The 20748-nt window shown below is 43.7% G+C and overlaps 1 protein-coding gene across 1 annotated transcript in view; it reads right to left on the bottom strand.

Annotated features, from left to right (window-relative positions):
• Positions 1-20748, bottom strand: part of LOC145396755 (protein DEK-like) — a 113022-nt gene that overhangs the window by 10220 nt on the left and 82054 nt on the right. The window contains exons 6-7 of the mRNA XM_080270040.1: positions 15663-16013; positions 422-574 (exon numbers count right to left, since the gene is read on the bottom strand). Coding sequence (XP_080126166.1) covers positions 422-574; positions 15663-16013 — 504 coding nt within the window. The remainder of the gene's footprint in view (positions 1-421; positions 575-15662; positions 16014-20748) is intronic.

The following is a 20748-nucleotide window of genomic DNA, read 5'->3' as shown; positions in this document are numbered from 1 at the left end:
CAAGACCCATTTGCTCCCAATTCACTGATCCCAAACTCCTCTATCTTTAGTTCATATTCATCTGCCACTGCCATGTTTCTAAGCTTCTCTACTTTCAGTCTTTCAATCTGAATATTCCTCTCCCTCTACCCACAACACTCCTCTGTATTTTCATGCATAAAAATATCTTACGTTGCAATAAATCCTCTGTATCATCCCCACACTGTCCTAGTGTCACCAAGAACCTCTCACTATGGACAATTATTCTACCATAAGTTCATCTTTTCCACTACTCTAGGATGACAAATACCTCTATGATTGTCACATACTCCTCTCCCTTTGTACAGGGAAAGATACAGAACAGGATATAAATATCTCCCTTTGTACTGGGGAAAGAGATATAGAAAAGTATATAACTAAAGATGAATCAATAAAAACTTACAGATTTTACAGTTTCCTTAATGAAAGTCTTCTTGTGTGTGAGGTCAAAGTCTGGGTAGCTGTCATACACTTGCCGGCACACGCTCTTCATGGTCACTTCCTCCAAGTTGGCTCCCTCCAGGATCTTTTTAACCATTACCTTCAGTTCAGCATCCTGTCAGAATGCACATTATTCATGGTCACAAAATAATTGGACATTAATATCATTACTCTCAGGGTATAATTTATTGTAATTTTTCATATTACTCCTATTGCTATTGGATTATTTTCAGCTCCGGGAAAACTTTTTTAGCTGAGAAGTTTGTTGGTAACATTCATTACTGCCTTCACTACAAAATGCATTCCCTAATCTTAATAATAAATATCAATCATCATCATCACATAATCCAGTGTTGCCCCATGAGGACCATAGGAGCCCAGGGCTAGGCAAGTTGGTCCTGACGTTTAAGATGAGAGCGACCAGCCTAACTCATCCCTGAGTGGCATTACGTGAGCAATAAACCCCAACCATCCCTCAGATATAAACCCGCACAGACTGAATCCAACAGGAGTGCCTTAATTACCCAATAAACCACCAGGTGCCATAATTTGGTTATATGGTTACCACCCAGTGCAGTAAATGATTTTCTGGTGTACAGGAAACCATTAGGCTTCTCACTCTGCATAGAGTCACCCATTGGCAGAAGGAAGAGGAAAGAATGAAGGAAAGAAAGACAGAAGGGGAGTGTACAGTCACCTGTAGGCAGAAGGAAGATTGATTGACTGCATTAAAATCTGGTGGCGCAACTGCCAGGGTCATATGCCATCGAACAACAAGGTAAAAGACACAGCACATAAAGGTGCATATTCAAAACAGTTAACATCTGTTAGTAGGTATAAAACACTGAAAATAATAAAAGAATAGTTTATAAAATAACAATTACTTATAAATGTGGAAGGAGGCCCACCTCCTGAAGAAAACTAAAAACATCAGTAAAATCACTATGGGCTCCACCAAGCATCAAGGAGAGACAGCAGGCACCATCTGCCCCCTTATGTCTATGAAGGAATCTCTGACGTAGGTCCCCCAAACTCAGATACTCGACCAGCAAGTGACGAACAGTAAGGGGAACAAGGCAATCATCACAGTACAATTGAGTCTCACCACACATCAGGAACCCATGTGTAAGCTGAGAGTGCCCAATGTGAAGCCTAACAAGAGCCACCTCCAATCGCCGAGGAAAGGAGGGGAGAACCCTTGGCACAACCACTCTCTGAAAGATTTCTTTTAGTTTACTATGAGCAACACCATCCCAGTGTCTCTGCCAACACGTACGAATTGCGTACCGCAAGTGAGGCGTTACATCAGAAGCAGGAGGCAGGTAGTCGGTTGGGGACTGTTGAGAAGATGCAGCTTTAGCTAGTGCATCTACCCTATCATTACCCATGACTCCAACATGTGCGGGAACCCAGCAGAAATCCACTCTCTTCCCCCAATGATGAATGAGGAACAGCCACTCCAAAATAGCTAAAACTATAGGATGGGAGGAATTAAAAGAGTCCACGGCCAAAAGTGCCCCTTGAGTCGCTAAAAATAGTAAAATAATTGCCATGGTGAACAAACGCCAACGTCAGGGCTAAAACAATAGCTGACAACTCTGCAGTAAAAACTGGGGAAGCCAAAGGAAGATTATCTCCATGGCTAAAATTGGGAAACACAACTCCAAAATCAACACCAGAGGTGGATTTAGAGCCATCAGTATACATGGGCACAGAGCCACCATGACTTGAATGTTCTAAAAATAACTGTAAAAGAGACTGAGGAGCAACAGAATCCTTTGGGCCTGCAAAAAAACCTGCAGAAGGTTACCTTGGGCAAAATCCATGGCGCAACCCTTGGGATCTGAACGGGACTGAGAGGTACTGCTGACAAATCAAACTCCTCCATTATATCCCCAAACCTATACCCAAACGGATGAGGCATGCGAGGGCGTCTACCATAATACAAAAAACAACACTGTTGCATCACACACTCACAGACAAGTGAGTCTGAAAGGGGATGAATCTGGAGCCAGCACCGTACTGCAACAGACTGATGCAGCTGATCTAAGGGAGGCACACCAGCTTCCACCAACAAGCTGGGAATCGGAGATGACTGAAAAGCCCCAGTTGCAAGGTGAAGACCAGCATGATAGACAGCATCTAGAGTTTTTAGTCTGGACTCTGTGGCAGAGAAGACCTTGCAGCCATATGACAGCTTGGAGGCTACGAAGACCTAAAACAAATGCAAGCGTGTCCTCCGATCAACACCACAAGAGGTATGGGACAGAACCCTCAATAGACTGAGAGCCTTCATACATGATGCTTTAAGACTTGCCAAGTGTGAGACCCAGGTCAAAAAGCAGTCAAACGTCAGGCCCAATAATTCTGTCTCTGCCACAAAGCTGGAGATCAGGGTCCGGGTGTGCCCCTCTCATCCTACAAAAGTGCACAGCCACAGTCTTAGAAGGGGAAAACCAAAAACCCTTGGAAGTGGCCCAGGTAGAAATCTTGTCGAAGGCAAGTTGCATACACTACTCAATGGCAGACATGCGAGAGCCAGAAAACCATATAGCTAAGTCATCCACATAAAGGGATGAGAATATCCCAGCAGGCAAAGTGTCAAGAATACCATGAATGGCCACTGCAAACAGGGAAACACTTAAGACACTCCCCTGTGGGACACCTTCCTCCTGGCACAGTGGCGCAGAGAGGGTAGAACCCACACAGACCTGAAACACACAATCAATCAAGAAGTCTCTAAGCAACACAGGCAGGCGACCACGTAAACCAAAGGCATAAAGTTGTTGGAGGATGCCATGGCGCCAGGCAGTGTTATAAGCCTTCTCAAGGTCAATGAACACAGCCACAAACTCAAGGTCAATGAACACAGCCACAAAGTGTTGCCTAGAGCAAAAGCTTCACAGATTATGCCTTGAGCCTGATGAGGTTGTCGGAAGTATACTGTAATTTACGGAAGCCACTCTGCGAAGGAGAGAGAAAGCAACCCTTCTCCAGAAACTATACAAGCCTGACATTGACCATCTTTTCAAATAACTTGCATATGCACAATGTTAAACTAATAGGCTGTAGTTGGAGACATGGGAATGGTCCTTACCAGGCTTGGGAATGGAGAAGACAATACCAAATTTCCAACTCTTGGGAAAAGAGCCCTCACTCCAAACTCTGTTAAAAAGGTCCAATAAAAACTGTATTGAGTCAGTTGGCAGACGACCGAGCAGAGCATATGGAATGTCGTCAGGCCCAGGAGCTGTGTCACCACACTCCAAGAGGGCAGCACGCACCTCACGGAGGCTGAAATCTAAATTATAAGGCTCTCCGCCACGAGAGCAAAAGTCAAGATTCTGCCTCCCCTGATTCCTATGAAAGCTAGCACATGGCTTAGAAGGAACCTTTTTTGAGACAGCACAAAACTGATTTGCAAGAGCAGAGGCTATTGTATCTATCTGGTGCAGACAAGATTTCCGTGAAGTCGCAACAAAGGTGGGGAAGGGGGGAAGCTACCACTGGCAAAATACCAACGGGCTGTTGCTTTGTAAGCTCCTTTTGCTACAGAGCAGTCATCATTCCACCATGGCACAGGTCTCTGGGAAAAAAACGGCAGAAGGATGAGGAAAGAATGAAGGAAAGAAAGACAAAAGAGGAATGATGAAAAGAAGGAAGAAAGAGAAGAAACAGAAGACACCTCAGAGCAGCAACGCAGCGGTGAGTGGATAGTGAGCACCCCCACCTACCACATAATAATAATAATAACAACAAAAGATATCTTTTGAAATAACTGATACTCTACAAGTGGACACACACACACACACACACACACACAAACTATAAGTGAAAATGCTGAATGCTGTAAATTTATGACAGCAGTAAGATATGTATAATGGTAGAGGAGGTTTCAGTGAGTGACTCAGTATACTTCATCTCCATATAAAGTACACTAAACTACTTTGCTACTTGTGTCCACAACCTCCTCACTGTAATGCAGCCCTTCACTTTAACAAACAAGCCTGCAATACAACCTCCACAACTGAACTCTGGGAGTGTCCAGCTGAAAAGGCCAGTTCCTGGAGTTTACTGGCTTCAAGTCCAGATGAGCCTTGGACAACAACAACAACATTATCAATACACAGCTATATCTTGCTTCTTCAATCCTCGCAGCTTGTCTTCTCATATGTTCCTTAACATGTTTTTTTTTTCACCTTCCACATTTGCTCCCACTCTACAGGACTTCCTTCGTCACGTACAGAGATAGCCCAATTGTCCAGGCTGTATGGTGTGAAGGGGTGCCTGAATAATCCAAAATCATGATTAATCAGTCAAAACAAAACAAATAAAGTACTCTACTGTTATATTGATTTTTTAATGGAATACTTTACTGTTTGTATCAGTACTCTGTCTTTTACACATACACACAAGAATGAACAAAAGAATGAGCGAACAAAAAACACATTTCTTCACTCCGAATCCAGGTTGTCCACCTCAGGTGAATATGAATGGAGCAATGCCTCATCAATGGAGGAATCCTTTAAAAAAAAAAAGACTCACTGTAGTAGCTGCCTTTGGAATGTGCATTCTTGTAATTAATGAATGCTGAAACAATAAAGAAAATTGTGAAACTTCGTGATGTAATAAAAAATAAAAGTGCATCAATGTTACGTAACTTACCGAGTCTGATGAAATCCTGTGCCCCTGTGCTGCCGTTGTATGACACTATCTCTCAGCTCCCAGAATGTGTTATAGCACTGAGAAAACTCGGCATCACCTTCTACTCCATCCAGGAAACTGAGGAGGATATCAGCAGCTTCACGTGCCTGCGAGAGACTAAGCCTAAGGACGTTGGCTGTATCGTCATCACCACCACCATCATCCTCTCTCCGCTGCACAGACTTGGCAACCTCTTCGTCAGTCATAAGTTCATACCCAGGACGTCCTTCGTCAGCTTCCAGCTGTTCCATATGTCCTCAGTTGTTGCCTTTTTCCCTCCACGTTTTAATGTTGCCTGAAATGGCTCAAACCCTTCAGAATCTTGGACGGTTTCCTTGTTTTGCAGCAGCTTGGACCAGGCATTGGCAAGCGTCATCTGTTTCACATCATCCCAAGCCTTGGTGGCCCAGTTAAATATGGCAGACTTCAGTGAATGTGGATGTGACATGTTTGCAGGAAGTCCAGTACAGGGGTGGATCAACCAGAAGGATTCTTGGGAAGGATTGCTACAAGTTATTTTGGAAGGGGGGGGACAGGAGGATTTGAGGGTGTGGGGATGTTGGTTGCGGAGAAATGGGTGGAATATGTTATGAATGTTGTGAGAGTATGAGATAGGATATTTAGTAATGAAATTTTTGTTCAGTGGAATGATGTTTGCAATTATATCAGCATATGCTCCACAGGCAAGCTTGGATGAAGCAGAGAAGGATAGATTTCGGGATGACTTAATATGTGTAGTAGGTGATATGGGGGATGATGACATAGTGGTTTAGGGAGGGGACTTAAATGGTCATGTTGGTGATGCAGCTCAAGGATATGAAGGAGTACATGGAGGATGTGCACATGGTACAACAAATGCAGAAGAGGAAAGGACAGTCGAGTTTAGGGAGGCGATGAGCATGATTGTATGCAACACACATTTTGGGAAAAGAAAGAGTAGGTTGATTACATACGAGTCTGAGGGAAACAGCAGTCAGATTGATTATTTTCTGTTCCGGAGGGCTGACAGGTTAGTGAGGGATGTTAGGAGTGTGTGCAGGAGCACAAAATATTGATATGTGACATGGTGCTGAAAGAACGAGTGATGAAAAAGAGGACTTACGTACCTACGAGAAAAATATGGAAGCTGGAAAACAAAGCAGTAAGGGATACTTTCTATAGCGAGAAGAGGAGGGTGGTGGCTGAACAGGGAGCCGTTGACAGAGACGTTAACCCGTGGATTGCAAGCCACAGCTCAGGCTGGGTAGCGTCGCGTTGTGATTCACAGCTTAGGCTGTGCTGGCCGTGCATTACCGCTAACTACTCCACCCCTAAGTAAACTTACGCATGGCACTATGCAAAGAAAGAGGGAGGGAGGGAGGGAGGGAGGGAGGGAGGGAGGGAGGGAGGGAGAGAGAGAGAGAGAGAGAGAGAGAGAGAGAGAGATTTTTTTTTTTCACCAGATGATGTCCTGGATGTTTATCTTCAAGTTTATAATAAACAAAAACCATTTTTTTTTTTTACTACTCCACTAGCTACGTAAGCTTACAAATGGCCCTATGCAAAGACAGAGATTTTTTTTTTTTTTTTTTTTTTTCACCAGATGATGCCTTGGATGTTTATCTTCATTTTATATATATATATAATTCTGCCTGTGGGTGACTCTACACTGAGTGACAAGCCAAATGGTTTCCTGTACACCAGGAAACCAATTACTATGCTGGGTGGTAACCATATATCCAAATTTTGGCTCCTGGTGGTTTAGTGGGTAATAAAGGTGCTCCAGTCGGATTCAGCCAGTTAAGGTTTACATCCAAGGGGTGGTTGGGGTTTGCTGCTCCCGTAATGCCACTCAGGGATGAGTGAGGCTGGTCACTCTCATCTTAAATGCCAGAACCAACTTTCCTAGCCCCGGGCTCCTACGCCCCTCATGGGGCAACGTAGGATTAGGTGATGGATGGATGGATATATATATATAAAATTAATCATTTTTCGTGCACCATGGTGTGGAAAACAGGAAGGTAATTGCGCAATCCACGGGTTAACGAACAGTACAGAGCCCTCAAGAACAACCTCCTGAGAGTTACTGATGCAGTAGCAGTTGGACATGAAGCCCCCCCAAGACATAAAGTAACTTGGTGGTAGGATGAGGGTGTAGAAGCTGCAGTTAAGAAGAAAAGAAGGCTTTTCTGGGAATGGAAGAAGGATGGTAACAAAGAGGAATACTTGGCTGTCAAGCATAGGGCTAGAAGAGAGGTATACAAAGCGAAGTCTGAGTCACAAAGACTTTTACTTGATAACCTAGATCGTGGGGAAAGGAAGAATGTGATATTTAAGGTCACACATCAGGTGAAGAGGGATAACTGGAATGTTATAGGAAAGCAGTGTGTGAAGAACGATGAAGGAAGGGTAGTGGTGAAGTGGGGATACAAAAGATGCATCGAGAGAGCATTATAGCGGGCTGTTAAATGAGATGTTTGACTGGGACAGGGAAGGTTTAGTGCCAACAGGCAGGATGCAGGAGGGGAAGGCAGCAGGTGTGTCTGGGCTGACTGCTGAAATGTTGAAGGCCTCAGGAGATACAGGAGTAAAGTTAGTCACTGACCTGATAAATATGATTAAATATGATTATCTATGTGCTGTCTCAGATGGCTGGCTAAAGAGTGTAATTGTAAATGTGTATAAGGGGAAGGGTGATACCCTGGAAAAAGGAAATTACAGAGGTATAAAGCTTTTAGATCAGATAATGAAGATAATGGAGAGGTTTCTAGTAGGCATGATTAGAGAAAGAGGGAATATTGATGATGTGCAGTTTGGGTTTATGCCAAGCAGGGGGACCACTGATGCCATATTCATTGTTCGACAGCTTCAGGAAAAATATACAGGAAAGAAAAGGGAACTGTACTTTGTTTTCGTTGATTTGGAAAAGGCCTCTGACAAAGTCCCTAGACAGGTAGTGAAGTGGGCAATGAGAAAGCTTGGGATGGAGGAGTGGCTGGTTAGGGTGGTTATGGCTATGTATGTGGTGCTCACACCCAGGTAAAGAGTGAATGGATATTTGAGTGACGAATTTTCCATGAATGTTGGTGTGAATCCAGGATCAGTTTTGAGTCCCTTGTTGTTTATCATGGCACTTAAAGCCCTCTCACATGACTTTAGAAATAGACTCCCATGGGAGATGTTGTATGCTGATGATTGCAGTGAATGGAAAGGAGGCAGAGGAATGATTTAGGAAGTGGAGAGATGGTACAGAGAACAAGGGGAGTAAATTCTGATCAAACAAAAGTGATGATATCTAGGGTTGGTGACGGTACTGTCAAAGAAGAGGAAGAGTGGCCATGTGCAATTTGCCACATGGGCATGGCAAGTAATGCATCTAAGACTCAGTTCTTACACCTTTCAACCCGACAAAATCTTCCACAGGTATACCCACTAATGTTTAATAATATTCAGCTTAATCCTACATCATCCTTGAACATGCTTGGGGTTTCATTTACTCGCGACTTATCTTGGAAAGATCATGTTACATCTCTTGTAAAATCTGCTTCCAAGAGATTGGGTGTGCTAAGCCGACTCCGCTCTTTCTTTACCCCTGCGCAATTGTTGACTCTATACAGGGGTTTTATCCGCCCCTGTGTGGAGTACAACTCTCATGTGTGGGGAGGCTCCCCTCATACAGCTCTTCTCAATAGGATGGAGTCAAAGGCTTTTCGTCTCATTAACTCTCCTCCTCTTACTGACTCCCTTCAACCTCTGTCTCTTCGCCGCACTGTTGCATCTTTATCTCTTTTCTATCGCTACTTTAATGGTCACTGCTCCTCTGAACTGTCTGCTTGCATTCCTCCACCTCTACGACGGGCGCGTAGCACCCGTCTGGCAGCAGACTCTCATCCTTTTTCTGTCCAACTCTCTAATGCAAGAATTAACCGTTACTCCCAGTCTTTCATTTATGCAACAGGTCAACTCTGGAACTGTCTCCCTCTGTCTGTATTTCCTGCTGCCTATGATCTCCAGTCTTTCAAACGCAGTGTGTCCAGGCATCTCAAAATGATCGGATCTTGAATTTGGCTCTATATTGTATTTTGTTTTTCTCTTGGAGGGAACTGTTACTGCGGGCTCATGGCCTTTGGTTCCTTCTTCCTCAAAAAAAAAAAAAAAAAAAAAATAAAAAAAAAACTTGTGCAATGTTTGTGATAAGTAGGTGCATAAGAGATGTAGTGGTATTAGAGGTAGACTGCGAGATGATGCTGATTTTATGTGTGTGGCATGTTGGGGAGAGCAGGTGGAGATTGTCAGGCGAGGAAGGATTGAACTTGCTGGTGAGTCTCTTAAGTGTGTGGAAGTTTTGTTTTTTGGGAGACATGTTACGTGCTGGAGGTGGGACCGGAGCTAGCTCTGTGGCTAGGGTGAGAAGTGGTTGGAAGAAGTTTTGGGAGCTGTTGTCTCTCCAGACATGCTAAGGATCTTTGTATGCAGCATGTGTTAGGAGTGTAACGCTGTATGGTAGTGAGACCTTGGCAGTAGAGGAAAAACATATTCTCAGGCTCAAATGTACAAAAATGACAATGGTTAGGTGGATGTTCAGTGCGTTGCCTGGGAGGGCTGAGTTTATGATGGAGTTGAGAGGTAGGATGGGACTAGAGTGTATTGGTGTTGCGTTGAGGAGAGGTAGATTGAGGTGGTTTGGTCACATGGAGAGGATGGGGGATGATAATTGTGTGCAGAAAGTGAGAAGCATTAATACTGGGGGTGGGGTTACGAAGGGCAGACCGAAAAAGACGTGGGACGAGGTCATTAAATGTGACCTCAAGGTTAAGGGACTGAACAGGGTGGCTGCCATAGATCGTGCAGCATGGAGAGCTGCCATTAGGTGATAAAGGCCAATGCATGCAAGCATGTTGTAGGCTTCAAAAATGAAATGAAACAAACTTTGCCAACGTCCTTTGCCCTTGGGTATCCTCATCCACATCATCAACCACCACCACGACCTAAGAAAATGTATGCAGACGAAAAACAAGAAAAAATAAAGACATTGTCAGATCTTGCAAGATTTCACTTTTCTTTTCTTTTTTTCCACAATTAAATTGTACTTCATAAACTTCTTGTATAAATTTTATTTCATTAACCTCTTCAAAATATTTAACTTTTCTGGGGTACCAGTAGTTAGCATACGCTGGTTTAGTTCACTGGACACAAACAACCCTGCTTGATTGTTGGCCAGCATAAAAAAGAGAGGGAAATGTACGCTTTATTTGAAGCAGTAGAAGGACCTTGCCAGTTTAATTCATATTCCTCCAGTTTGTTTTCAGTATTTTTCCGACTCTTCTGAGGCATAACTTACTTTCCGGTAGAAAAATTTCCTGCTGTTTTTATCATCAGTTCCTTAAGCCGTACCTACGACTGTCTAACTCAACGTACTCAAAGGTGGTTTTCGTTTCCCAACTGGACGCTAGGTTAGGTTAGATTAACCCTTTAACCGCGGGTGTCATCTCAGAATGACACAGCAAAAACTGGACCAAACCGCGGGTGTCATTCTCGAATGTTTGTGAATATTTTGAATACCCCGCGTTTTTTCCGTGCGCCAATTGTTTCAAGGGAGAGTAGCTATTAAGTTCTTTCACTCCAGCCGACCCCCACCTCCCTCCTCCCACCCCCTGGGCCCCCACCTCCCACCCCCTGGGCCCCCCACCCCACCCCTGACCAACACGCATCAGTATCTGTCCAGCTGTGTGAGTGACAACACTGCTGATGTGGCAGTGAAGTGCAGGCAATTACAGTGCCTTTTACCTGCCTCAGTGAACACAGAGTGGGTGTTTATCGTATGTGCAGTGTTCATATATGTTTATAGTATTATTATCAGAATGAGGTTGGCATTTGGTAATGGTGTGTGAGCGAAAAATAGTGATTACAACACCGCTGATGTGGCAGTGAAGTGCGGGCAATTACAGTGCCTTTTACCTGCCTCAGTGAACACAGGGTGGGTGTTTATCGTATGTGCAGTGTTCATATATGTTTATAGTATTATTATCAGAATGAGGTTGGCATTTGGTAATGGTGTGTGAACGAAAAATAGTGATTACAACACCGCTGATGTGGCAGTGAAGTGCGGGCAATTACAGTGTCTTTTACCTGCCTCAGTGAACACAGAGTGGGTGTTTATCGTATGTGCAGTGTTCATATATTATTATAGTATTATTATCAGAATGAGGTTGGCATTTGGTAATGATGTGTGAGCGAAGGTGATGGTGTGTGAGCGAAAAATAGTGATTTTAGACCGCTCACTTCTAACGGCACTGCCCATCCAGTGATAGTCAACGAAATCATGAAACCTACATCATTGCAAAGCCGAAGGTTAGTACTTTCTAATGGTACCTTATTTTTTGTTCTAGATTAATTCTGTGCAGAGTTATAAAGGTTTAAAGTTTGTTTACATTTTGGCTGAAACCCCCGTGGGAGAGGACAGTCGGGGCAAAACAATACCCGCGGTTAAAGGGTTAAATTACTGGGTACAGTTAAGCTAGGTTTGGTTAGGTTCAGTTTAACACAGGTTAGGAGTCACTTCCACCATTATGCTGATGAGTCTAATAAGATGATGGGGAAACAGGTTTAGCATGAAACGTTTTACCGCCCTAGAAAAAATAAGAAAAATACAACAGGCTATCAGCAAGAAAGGATTTGGTAAAGTGCTTCTGACAAAGCATATGTTTACCAAAAGGGATTAATGACATACAATGAATTAAAATTTATCTCCTCAAGGAATCATCATCGGTGAGTCGCCTGGCTGCACAGATGATACCTTGAGCCACAGGCTGGATGACTGATGTTGTGCTGGGAGGCAGCATGATGCACCTGATTTGTCCACCATTGTTCACGAGTTCAGAAACGCTAGGATGAGCAAAGGTATTATCATGCAGGAGAATTGCTCGTACATGAGCTGGTGCAATATTCAGGACTTCCTGTTGAAACCTTTGCACCTCAGGAATGAAATGATTAAAGAACCAATTCTTAAAAATCGCCGAGTTGAACCAGGCTTTCTTGGAAAATTCGTACGGAAGAGGTAATTTATCCATGTACAGTAGGTGCACAGACAGCGTGGGCAAAGAACCTTGCCAACCACGAGCGGCTTCAACCGGTGGAGACCATCAGCATTGCACAACACAACTCAGACACATGATTTTTTGAGATTTTGCATCCAGCAACAGACTCTTCATGGCACTGTGCAAATGTGTTCAAAGGCAATGAACAGTAGAATAATATAGTCTCGTCAACGTTATATACCTGGGAGAGAAGAAGTCCCTCGTCTTGTATTAGCTTCAGCAAAATCTACCAAAACAGCTGAAATTGTGATGTATCTGCAGCCAAAGACCTGCCAAACACATATCGGTTTACCATTGCATGCCTTGCCTTGAAATGAGAAAACCAACCATCAGATGCCTCTAAATCCTGAATGCCAATATGGTTAGCTAGCTTCTCGGCAATAAACTTAATCTCAGCACCCTGTACCAATATGCCAACATTCAGTTGCTGAATGAACCACTTGTACACTGCTTCTTCCAGATGATCATCCACTGCAATTTTCATGGTTTTTCTGGCAGACGAAGACCCACTAACTTTACAGTCAATGGCTATCTTAACACAGAATTCCATGAGTATAGCCTTGGAATTTCAAATGTCAGAAACAGTTTGCTTGCCAATTCCGCAAAACTCCAAGACGCTCTTGATACTCCAACCTGATTCAAGTTTTTAAATAATTTCCAGCTTCTGTTGCAGCACCAGGACAGTTCTTTTCCTCTTTGTTGATGGTGGAGCCATGGATATAATGATGAAGGGCACCACAAATATAAAAATAACCCACAGCCATAGTGATAGATCAGCAGGGGTAACAGGTGTACTCGCCATGGTGAATGTCGCACACGTAAGTGACCGTCAGGCAAGGCAAGTCGTGGGGGGGGGGGTAGTCACACTTGTTTACTTGCTAGCTACCGGATGCTTTCTGTTTAAACTGAAGCTGTCGTATGAATAATTTTATGAATTAACCGTACCACTGAATCATTTGGTCATAGCCCAAATATTCCAAAAAACTGGATAATCAAGCTTTTACTGTAATTAATTCCCTTCATACAGCCACATAAAAATTGAATAGTTGTGAGAGGCAGACCAAAATGACCTAGGACGGGCCAAACAGTATGTCTGCAATACGGGACTGAATATGGAGGCTGCCAGAGATCAAGTGGCATGGAGAGCCACTATTAAGAGACTAAGGCCGACGCGTGCAAGCATGTTGGAGTCTTTACAAACACAACAAAATGATGTAGCCACACCACCTAAACACACACTTCCAACATTTTTATCAACATACCAAGTACAGTACACCCTTGATATAATGAACTAATTGGCACCAGACCCTTGACAATAAAGCCAATAGTTCATGAAAGCTGAACACCACGCTGCTCAGTAAGTTCCCAGGTGTCATGGCTTTTATCGAACAAAGATCGTTAAATATAGTGTCGTTCAATCATACAGTCTTACACAATAACATACGGTTACGTCTCAATGGCTCTTTTTCTCAATAAATGCTCTATTTATGGCTCCACTCACAATGCTAGTCACCTGGAGACTGAGGCAGAATTCTGCAGGATACATGTGTGTGTGTTTCTTACCTAATTGTATCTTTACAGGAATGAGTCAAGCTCATACTGTCTCGTGTATTAACCCCTTAAACGCGGCCGTGAACAGTCGACCCCCCCCCCCCGAGTGGCGGGGTTGTATCGCGGTCTGAGTACCTGTAGGAAAATATTAGCCAAAAATCAGAGATTAACCCTAGAACATTATACTTGGTATGGCAGGTAGTACTTACATTCAGCTTTCTCCAGAGACAGGTGTTGAGTCTTCGTGGATTACCCAAGGACTTGTGGAGACTTGCAAAGTTGGGTAACCAAATCTTCACTTTCACACCTCCAGCAACCCGGTTTCCCCTCTACCACAGCCTCATTCTGTCACAGTAAACTTTATACTACAACGTAAAGGTAGTTTGGAATCCGTATTTGTACAATAAGCACTGAAAATAAGGCTAAAATCAACAATGCGTACGGCCGACATGCACCGTGGCGGCGGTCTTCCCGTCACTCAACAAACATTTCCATTTTCACAGCTAAAAACATGTATACTACATTATTTTCAATCATATTACTTCCCAAAAGATCACTGCGGCGCGCTTTTTATTCTGCCTTACGCCCGTCACTTTATTCTCGTTCCTGTCGGCCGCTTGCACTGACTCGGAAGAGCTAGAGCTCGCCATAATGTCACTTTGAAAGCCTGCGGTAAACTGACGCTAAACAGGGGCAAACCATGCTAAAAAAAGCGAGTGTTAAAACTGGGGAAACAAGCGTTTCCTATCAGCATAAACTGCTTGTGAGTGGAGAGCGCAGATTTACAGTTCTGAGCAGTCAGAGCGCTGCCATGTATCACAGCCAGGCTGGCAGGGCCGTGGTGGTGGTGGTGGTGGTGGTGGTGGTGGTGGTGGTGGGTGGGTGGGTGGGGTGGGGGGGACGCGATACTTGGCAACAACAGAGGTCAGTAGTACAAAGGTAAAGTATGCTAATTGTAGCTAAAGAGTGGTGGTACTGATAGACAATACCAGCTGGAGCCTGCTTGCACACGGTAATTCAAAATTTACTAGAATCACAAACGCGACACTCCGCCGTTATGTCCTTTTCGCTGAGTGTCGCAAATGCAACGATCCGCGTTTAAAGGGTTAATCCATTTTTATCATACATATCCTGAAATTTATGAATGCCGGTAATTATTTTTTGGCACACACTATTTCATTCGGTAGTGCATTCCACTGATTAATTGCCCTATTTGGGAAACTGAATTTCCTTACATCTTTATTGCCTCTCTTTTTATGTATTTTTTTCCAGTGTCCTATTGCTGATGCTTCCCCATAGGTTATATATTCATTTATGTCTATTTTTTTTTTTCCCCATCTACCACTATTCTCAACCATCACTTTGATCTTACTGGCATTTACTTTCAAAATACAATGTTTGCAAACATCTATAAAACCCTGCAAAGCTCCTGTTCACCATCAGCATGTAACACAATACCATGTGCATTCAGTACATTAAACTTCAGATACTCCATCTTTAACTACTCATTATCATCTCCTTCTCCCTCTCCACAATTTGAATTTTAACAACTCTTAAACTTATCCAGCAACAGTATATACAGAACAGCCATGGGGGCATCAACCATCCTTGCCTCCCTCCAGTAAAGATACTGAACCTTTCACTTAGACATCCACCTACTCTTCTACAAGCTTCAGTATTATCATCAAAACTTTCCCATACCTAGGATCTCGGGGTTAAATTTCAAATTTCCCTTCAACACCAGTATCATACTAGGTTAATTAAGCCATTACCAAATCATATTATAAAACTATAATACTAAAGCTGATCATGGAAAGCCTAGAGAACAAAATGTTTCTGCAGCTTTACAATACAGACAGAAGCATAACTAACCGATGGTGGCTGTTTGGCTGCTTTCTTAGCCAAAGGTTCATCATCTGACTCAGAGTCATCATCAGAGTCTGGTGTGGGCCTTGCTCGCTTAGCTCCTCTGCCCCTCCCTGCTCCACCTCGACCTCTACCTGAGCCACCCCTTCCTGCTCCACCTCCTCTTCTCCTTGGCGTCCCTTTGCTTCTCCTCTTTGCAGCCTTCTTACTTTTTCCCTCCTCTTCTTCCTCCTCATCCTCATCTTCATCATTACTATTATCACTGGAAGTGCTACCAGAATCATCGACTGAGGCGCTGCTGCTGTTCTGCTTTCTTTCACCAGTCTTCCTTCCTCGGCCTCTGGGACTTCTGCCAGACTGAAAAACAAACCTCTTGTCTATAAAAATGTATAAAAAATGATTACTTCCCCCCACAATTCTCATTAAACAATCTCAATCTTATTACAATCCAGCATACTTCACTTTAACTTGTAGTCATGACATTACATTAAGACCTCACTATTGGGGCCCAAGCCATTCCGAAAAATGCGAAATTCCAATAAAAGCGACATCCGGACTTCCCTCTTCTAATCCGGACTTTCTCTGATATATCAGACATTAGTCTGGATAGCATAAACAGTTTTTAAACTGTTTTGACTACAGCTGCTGTACTGTCCTGTGTTATAACATCACTAATCAAATGGTATGATATACATAACAATACTGTACTGTACACTGATAAACATGTCTTTTATTCACCTTATTATGGAGAATATACCTGAAGTGGTCAGGCAGTCCTGAGTGCTTCTGGCTTTATCGGACTTCTTCCGATATACGGTATAGGAATTTAGTCTGGTAGCTCCTCGAGTCCAATAAAAGTGAATTCTGGTCTATTGATGTCCGTTATATTGGGGTTTTACTGTATCTTCATCTTTTCTCACCTTAGGGTAAGAAAGGGTCCAGAAAACAGGAAAGTGTGAAATGGGCCAGATACCTATTCATTCACCATACAAGCCTGGCTATAGCTCACATTTTTTACAAAATCCTATGTGTAAGTGTTTTATGTTATCTGCCACACAAAATATTTAAACTACAAACGCAGACGACTGGAAATATAGAGGTCATCCCATATGCAAACCCCCCCAGAATTTTACGTTTCTCATGTTTCTTTTCTTAGCTTTTCAACTGACAGAGGATATGGGGGAAGGGTATGGAGGGAAACCTGTACTGTACACAGGAAAAATCATCTAGCATATTACTGCCAATATGCTGCCGGGCTCACACCTGACAGTCCCGGGTTTGATTCCTGGCATATTGGCAACATATTAGGTGAGAGGATATGATAAAGAATACATACATACATACATCATTTAAACCTGCGTTGCCCCATATGGAGCGGAGAAGCCCGGGGCTAGGCAAGTTAGTCTTGACATTTAAGACAAATGTGACCAGCCTCACTCATCCCTGAGTGGCATTACATGAGCAGTAGAGTCCAACCACCCCTTGGATATGAACCTACACAGGCTCAATCTAGTTGGAGCGCCTGAATTACCACTAAACCACCAGGCACCATAGTTTGGCTATATGGTTACCGCCCAGTGCAGTAAAAGGTTCTCTGGTGTACAGGAAACCATTTGGCCTGTCACTTTGTGTACAGTCACGCATGGACAGAAGAAGAGGAAAGAATGAAGGAAAGAATGACACAAGAGGAAGGAACGAAGACAGGAAAAGGCAGCCACCCAAGAGCAGCACTACATCAAGTACGTGGATGGTGAGCGCTATCACCTACCACCAAAGTGGCTGGTGGTGGTGATAAAGCATACATACATAAATTTTCAGGCTGATACAGTACAGTGCTCGTCAGAAGTATGGAGCGCCCTGCGTCCCTCCTGAGAAACAAACCTTTCAACATTGAAAAAACATATAAATAATGCATTTTATTTACCTTTAGTGCTTCGTAGGGTAGCCTTTACGTTTCTTCACGGACCTGAGACGTCTTGGAAGTGAAAGGGCGAGGCTCCTGAGGTGCTGGAGCGGTATTTTGTCCCAGGAGTCACGAATGGCGGCTTCCAGCTTAGGTAGAGAGCTCACGTCCTTCCCTTGGAGACTCTTCTTTACGAGGTACCAGAGGTTTTCAACCGGGTTGAGGTCTGGGCTATTTCCTGGCCAGTCTGTCATGAATGATACCTCGCAGTCACGAAGCCAATTGGTGACCGATTTGGCCTTGTGAGCAGGTGCACCGTCCTGCTGAAACACTCGTGCACCTGTTAGCTCGAAGGAGTCTGGTAAATGATCACACAGAAGCTCCAGGTAAACATCCTGATTCACTCTGAGGTTCTTGGGAAGTACAACAAGCTTCCCCAAACCCTTCCCTGAAAAACAACCCCATACTATGAGTGAATCAGGATGTTTAACTGTGCTTTCTACATACCGTGGGTCAAGTGGGTCACTACCTTTGCATGCTCCTCTGTTACAGGTAACACTAAACGTTGCCTCATCAGACCACAACACTGACAACCATTGCTCCTCACCCCAATTTAGATATTTATTAGCAAAGGCAAGCCTACGAATTCTCTGGCTGCTAGAGAGAAGAGGCTTTTTCACAGGCCTGTGACTTGTGTAACCAAGCTCATGCACCCTACGAGACACTGTTCTCACTGACACCTCACCAAACACTTCTGGGTTGCTCTCCTTAATTTTCCTTGCACTCACACGAGGATTAAACTCCACTGCACGTTTTAAAACATTAACAGACCTTGGGGAAGTTTTCCTAGGCCTACCAGACCTCGGTTTCTTTGTGGGAACTTCACCACTGTTTTCCTCCCGAAACCGCGCACACCAACGACGCACTGTCGATCGTGCCACACCAACCAATTCACTAATTTCCTTTGTCTGGTGGCCTGCCTCCTTTAGAGCAATGATCTGGGATATGATTTCACTCGATAGTTCACGGGTAGGTGCCATAACAAAGTTTTGAAGGCCAAAACACTGCGGGACACTCGGTAAAAAATGGCGCAATTTGAGAGGGACACTCGGCGGAGTTCCTCTCTCTCAGGCAGCCCGTGGGCGACTGAGGCGGGAACCAACCAGCGCGTCAGAAGGCCCCAGGCTACCGTGACGTCATGCTCGGAGCTCAAACTTGTGGCTCAATTCTTACCCCTAAAAATGGGTGATTCTTTTTGGGCCATAAGTATTGCGCGCCCGGCGGACAACGCTGAATACTTCTGACGAGCACTGTATATGCCATAGTTTAGCCACTACAGTGATTTGAAGTTTAGTAATTTAGGACTGCCCTCAAAATATGAATGTATACAGTTACGTCGTATACTTTTGTTCAGTATGCGATAAGTCAATAGAACCCAGTTTTCCAAAAAAGATGGCGAAATTTGCTTATACAATAACTGTAGTGGCAGTATGACTATGCCATGCACACAAAGTGCCTCCCGTGCAAGCCGACAGTCAGATGTCTGTGCCTGAATGGTTGCCGTGTCTACATTTGCTGTGATCATCTCCTTTCATCCCATTTCATGGAAACAAGGTCACTGAAATACCACTGCTATCATTCAATAACAGTGCAAGTGCATAACAAATAGGGCAGTGTGTGATATTAAGTGGTAAAATTTTTTGTGTGAAATACTGAAACTTATGACTTGGAAAGCATGGTAACTACTACTGAGGGCACAGAAGGCAAGCCTAAAGGAGTAAGGTCTGAGATTCAGGTTATGTAGTTCCTGTACCCCTCCCTATCCCAACTGAACCTGTTATATCGACCCTAGTATACTATAAATCATTATGCGATGAGCTATTTGATGTAACCCCCTTGCATACTGAGGTGTGACTATCATTTGTTTTCAAAAGACCAGTTTTATGGGTAGCAGCCGTAGCTCAGTGGGTTAGAGTGCTCCGCTCTGGCCAAAGGGTTGGAGGCTCAAGTCCACCCAAGGGTCATTGGTAGACATCATGAAGGGCATCCAGTCATAAGGTGCTACACACTCTAAACCTAAGTCTTATACCCAGGGGCAATGCCTTAGCCCTTAAAAAAAAAAAAAAAAAAAAAAAAAAAAAAAAAAAAAGGGAGAGAGAGAGACAGAGGCGGCGATGGGAGGTGGGGACTGAAGAGGGCGTGTTGCAGAATGTGTGTGTGCAGATTTTCAGGACAATATCTACCATAGTCTGGCCATGAAGAGCTTGGATGCTTTCTTTATCTACGAGTGACTTTACACTCCCTCTTCTGTCTTTCTTTCCTTCATTCTTTCCTCTTCCTTCTGCCTATGGGTGACTCTACATTCAGTGATAAGCCAAATGGTTTCCTATACACCAGGAAACCATTTACATTGTTGGGTGGTGGTAATCATATAACCAAATTACTGTGCCTGGTGGTTTAGTGAGTAATTAAGGTGCTCCAATCAGATTGAGCCTGTGTAGGTTTATATCCGAGGAGTGGTTGGGGTTTATTGCTCAAGTAATGCCACTCAGGGACGAGTGAGGCTGGTCACTCTCATCTCAACCCCTACGTACATGATGACACAAAACGAGTCAAAGTGTTTTTAGTCTGAAGAGTAATTGATGACGCACTATTATGCACTCTCCCCATAAATCGTCATCAAAACTTTATCTGCGGCTAAATGGGCAACACTGTCACAAGGACAAGTGGTCTAATATCAGCTTAGTGTCCTCTCGGCAGTCAGGCAAGTAGGGCGTGAGCGTGCAGCCGGCCATTTTATTCCTCATTTTCTATTATGTCACCTGTAAATACCTTACATGTATTATAATGACAGTGTATTATATAGTGCAATGTGTCTGTGAAGGTGTATAAGTGTTTTTTATATATTTTCTGAGAAATCCAAATTTCAGATCTATAATTGCTCGTGATCATTCCCTTTCACTACTTGAAGTAACCATGATGGCTGAGAAAGGGTTATCTGAGGAGGAGTACCTGAAATATTTATTTAATGAAACTGAGAATGAGGAGGACACAGACAAAGATTCTGGGGAGAGTGATTGGGGTGAGGAGGAGAGACACAGCTAGTCCTACCCCCAGGCGTCGTGATAAACCTCCCTCCAAGGTCAAGGGCACCTCCAGTATCAAAGGAGTACAAAGGAAAGCAAACAG

This window comes from Coenobita brevimanus, chromosome 39 (assembly GCF_032717465.1).
Source record: "Coenobita brevimanus isolate Jiangsu-jjx chromosome 39, ASM3271746v2, whole genome shotgun sequence".
NCBI lineage: Eukaryota > Metazoa > Arthropoda > Malacostraca > Decapoda > Coenobitidae > Coenobita > Coenobita brevimanus.
The sequence above is the reverse complement of the archived record's forward strand: the minus strand, read 5'-3'. Positions and strand labels throughout refer to the sequence as shown.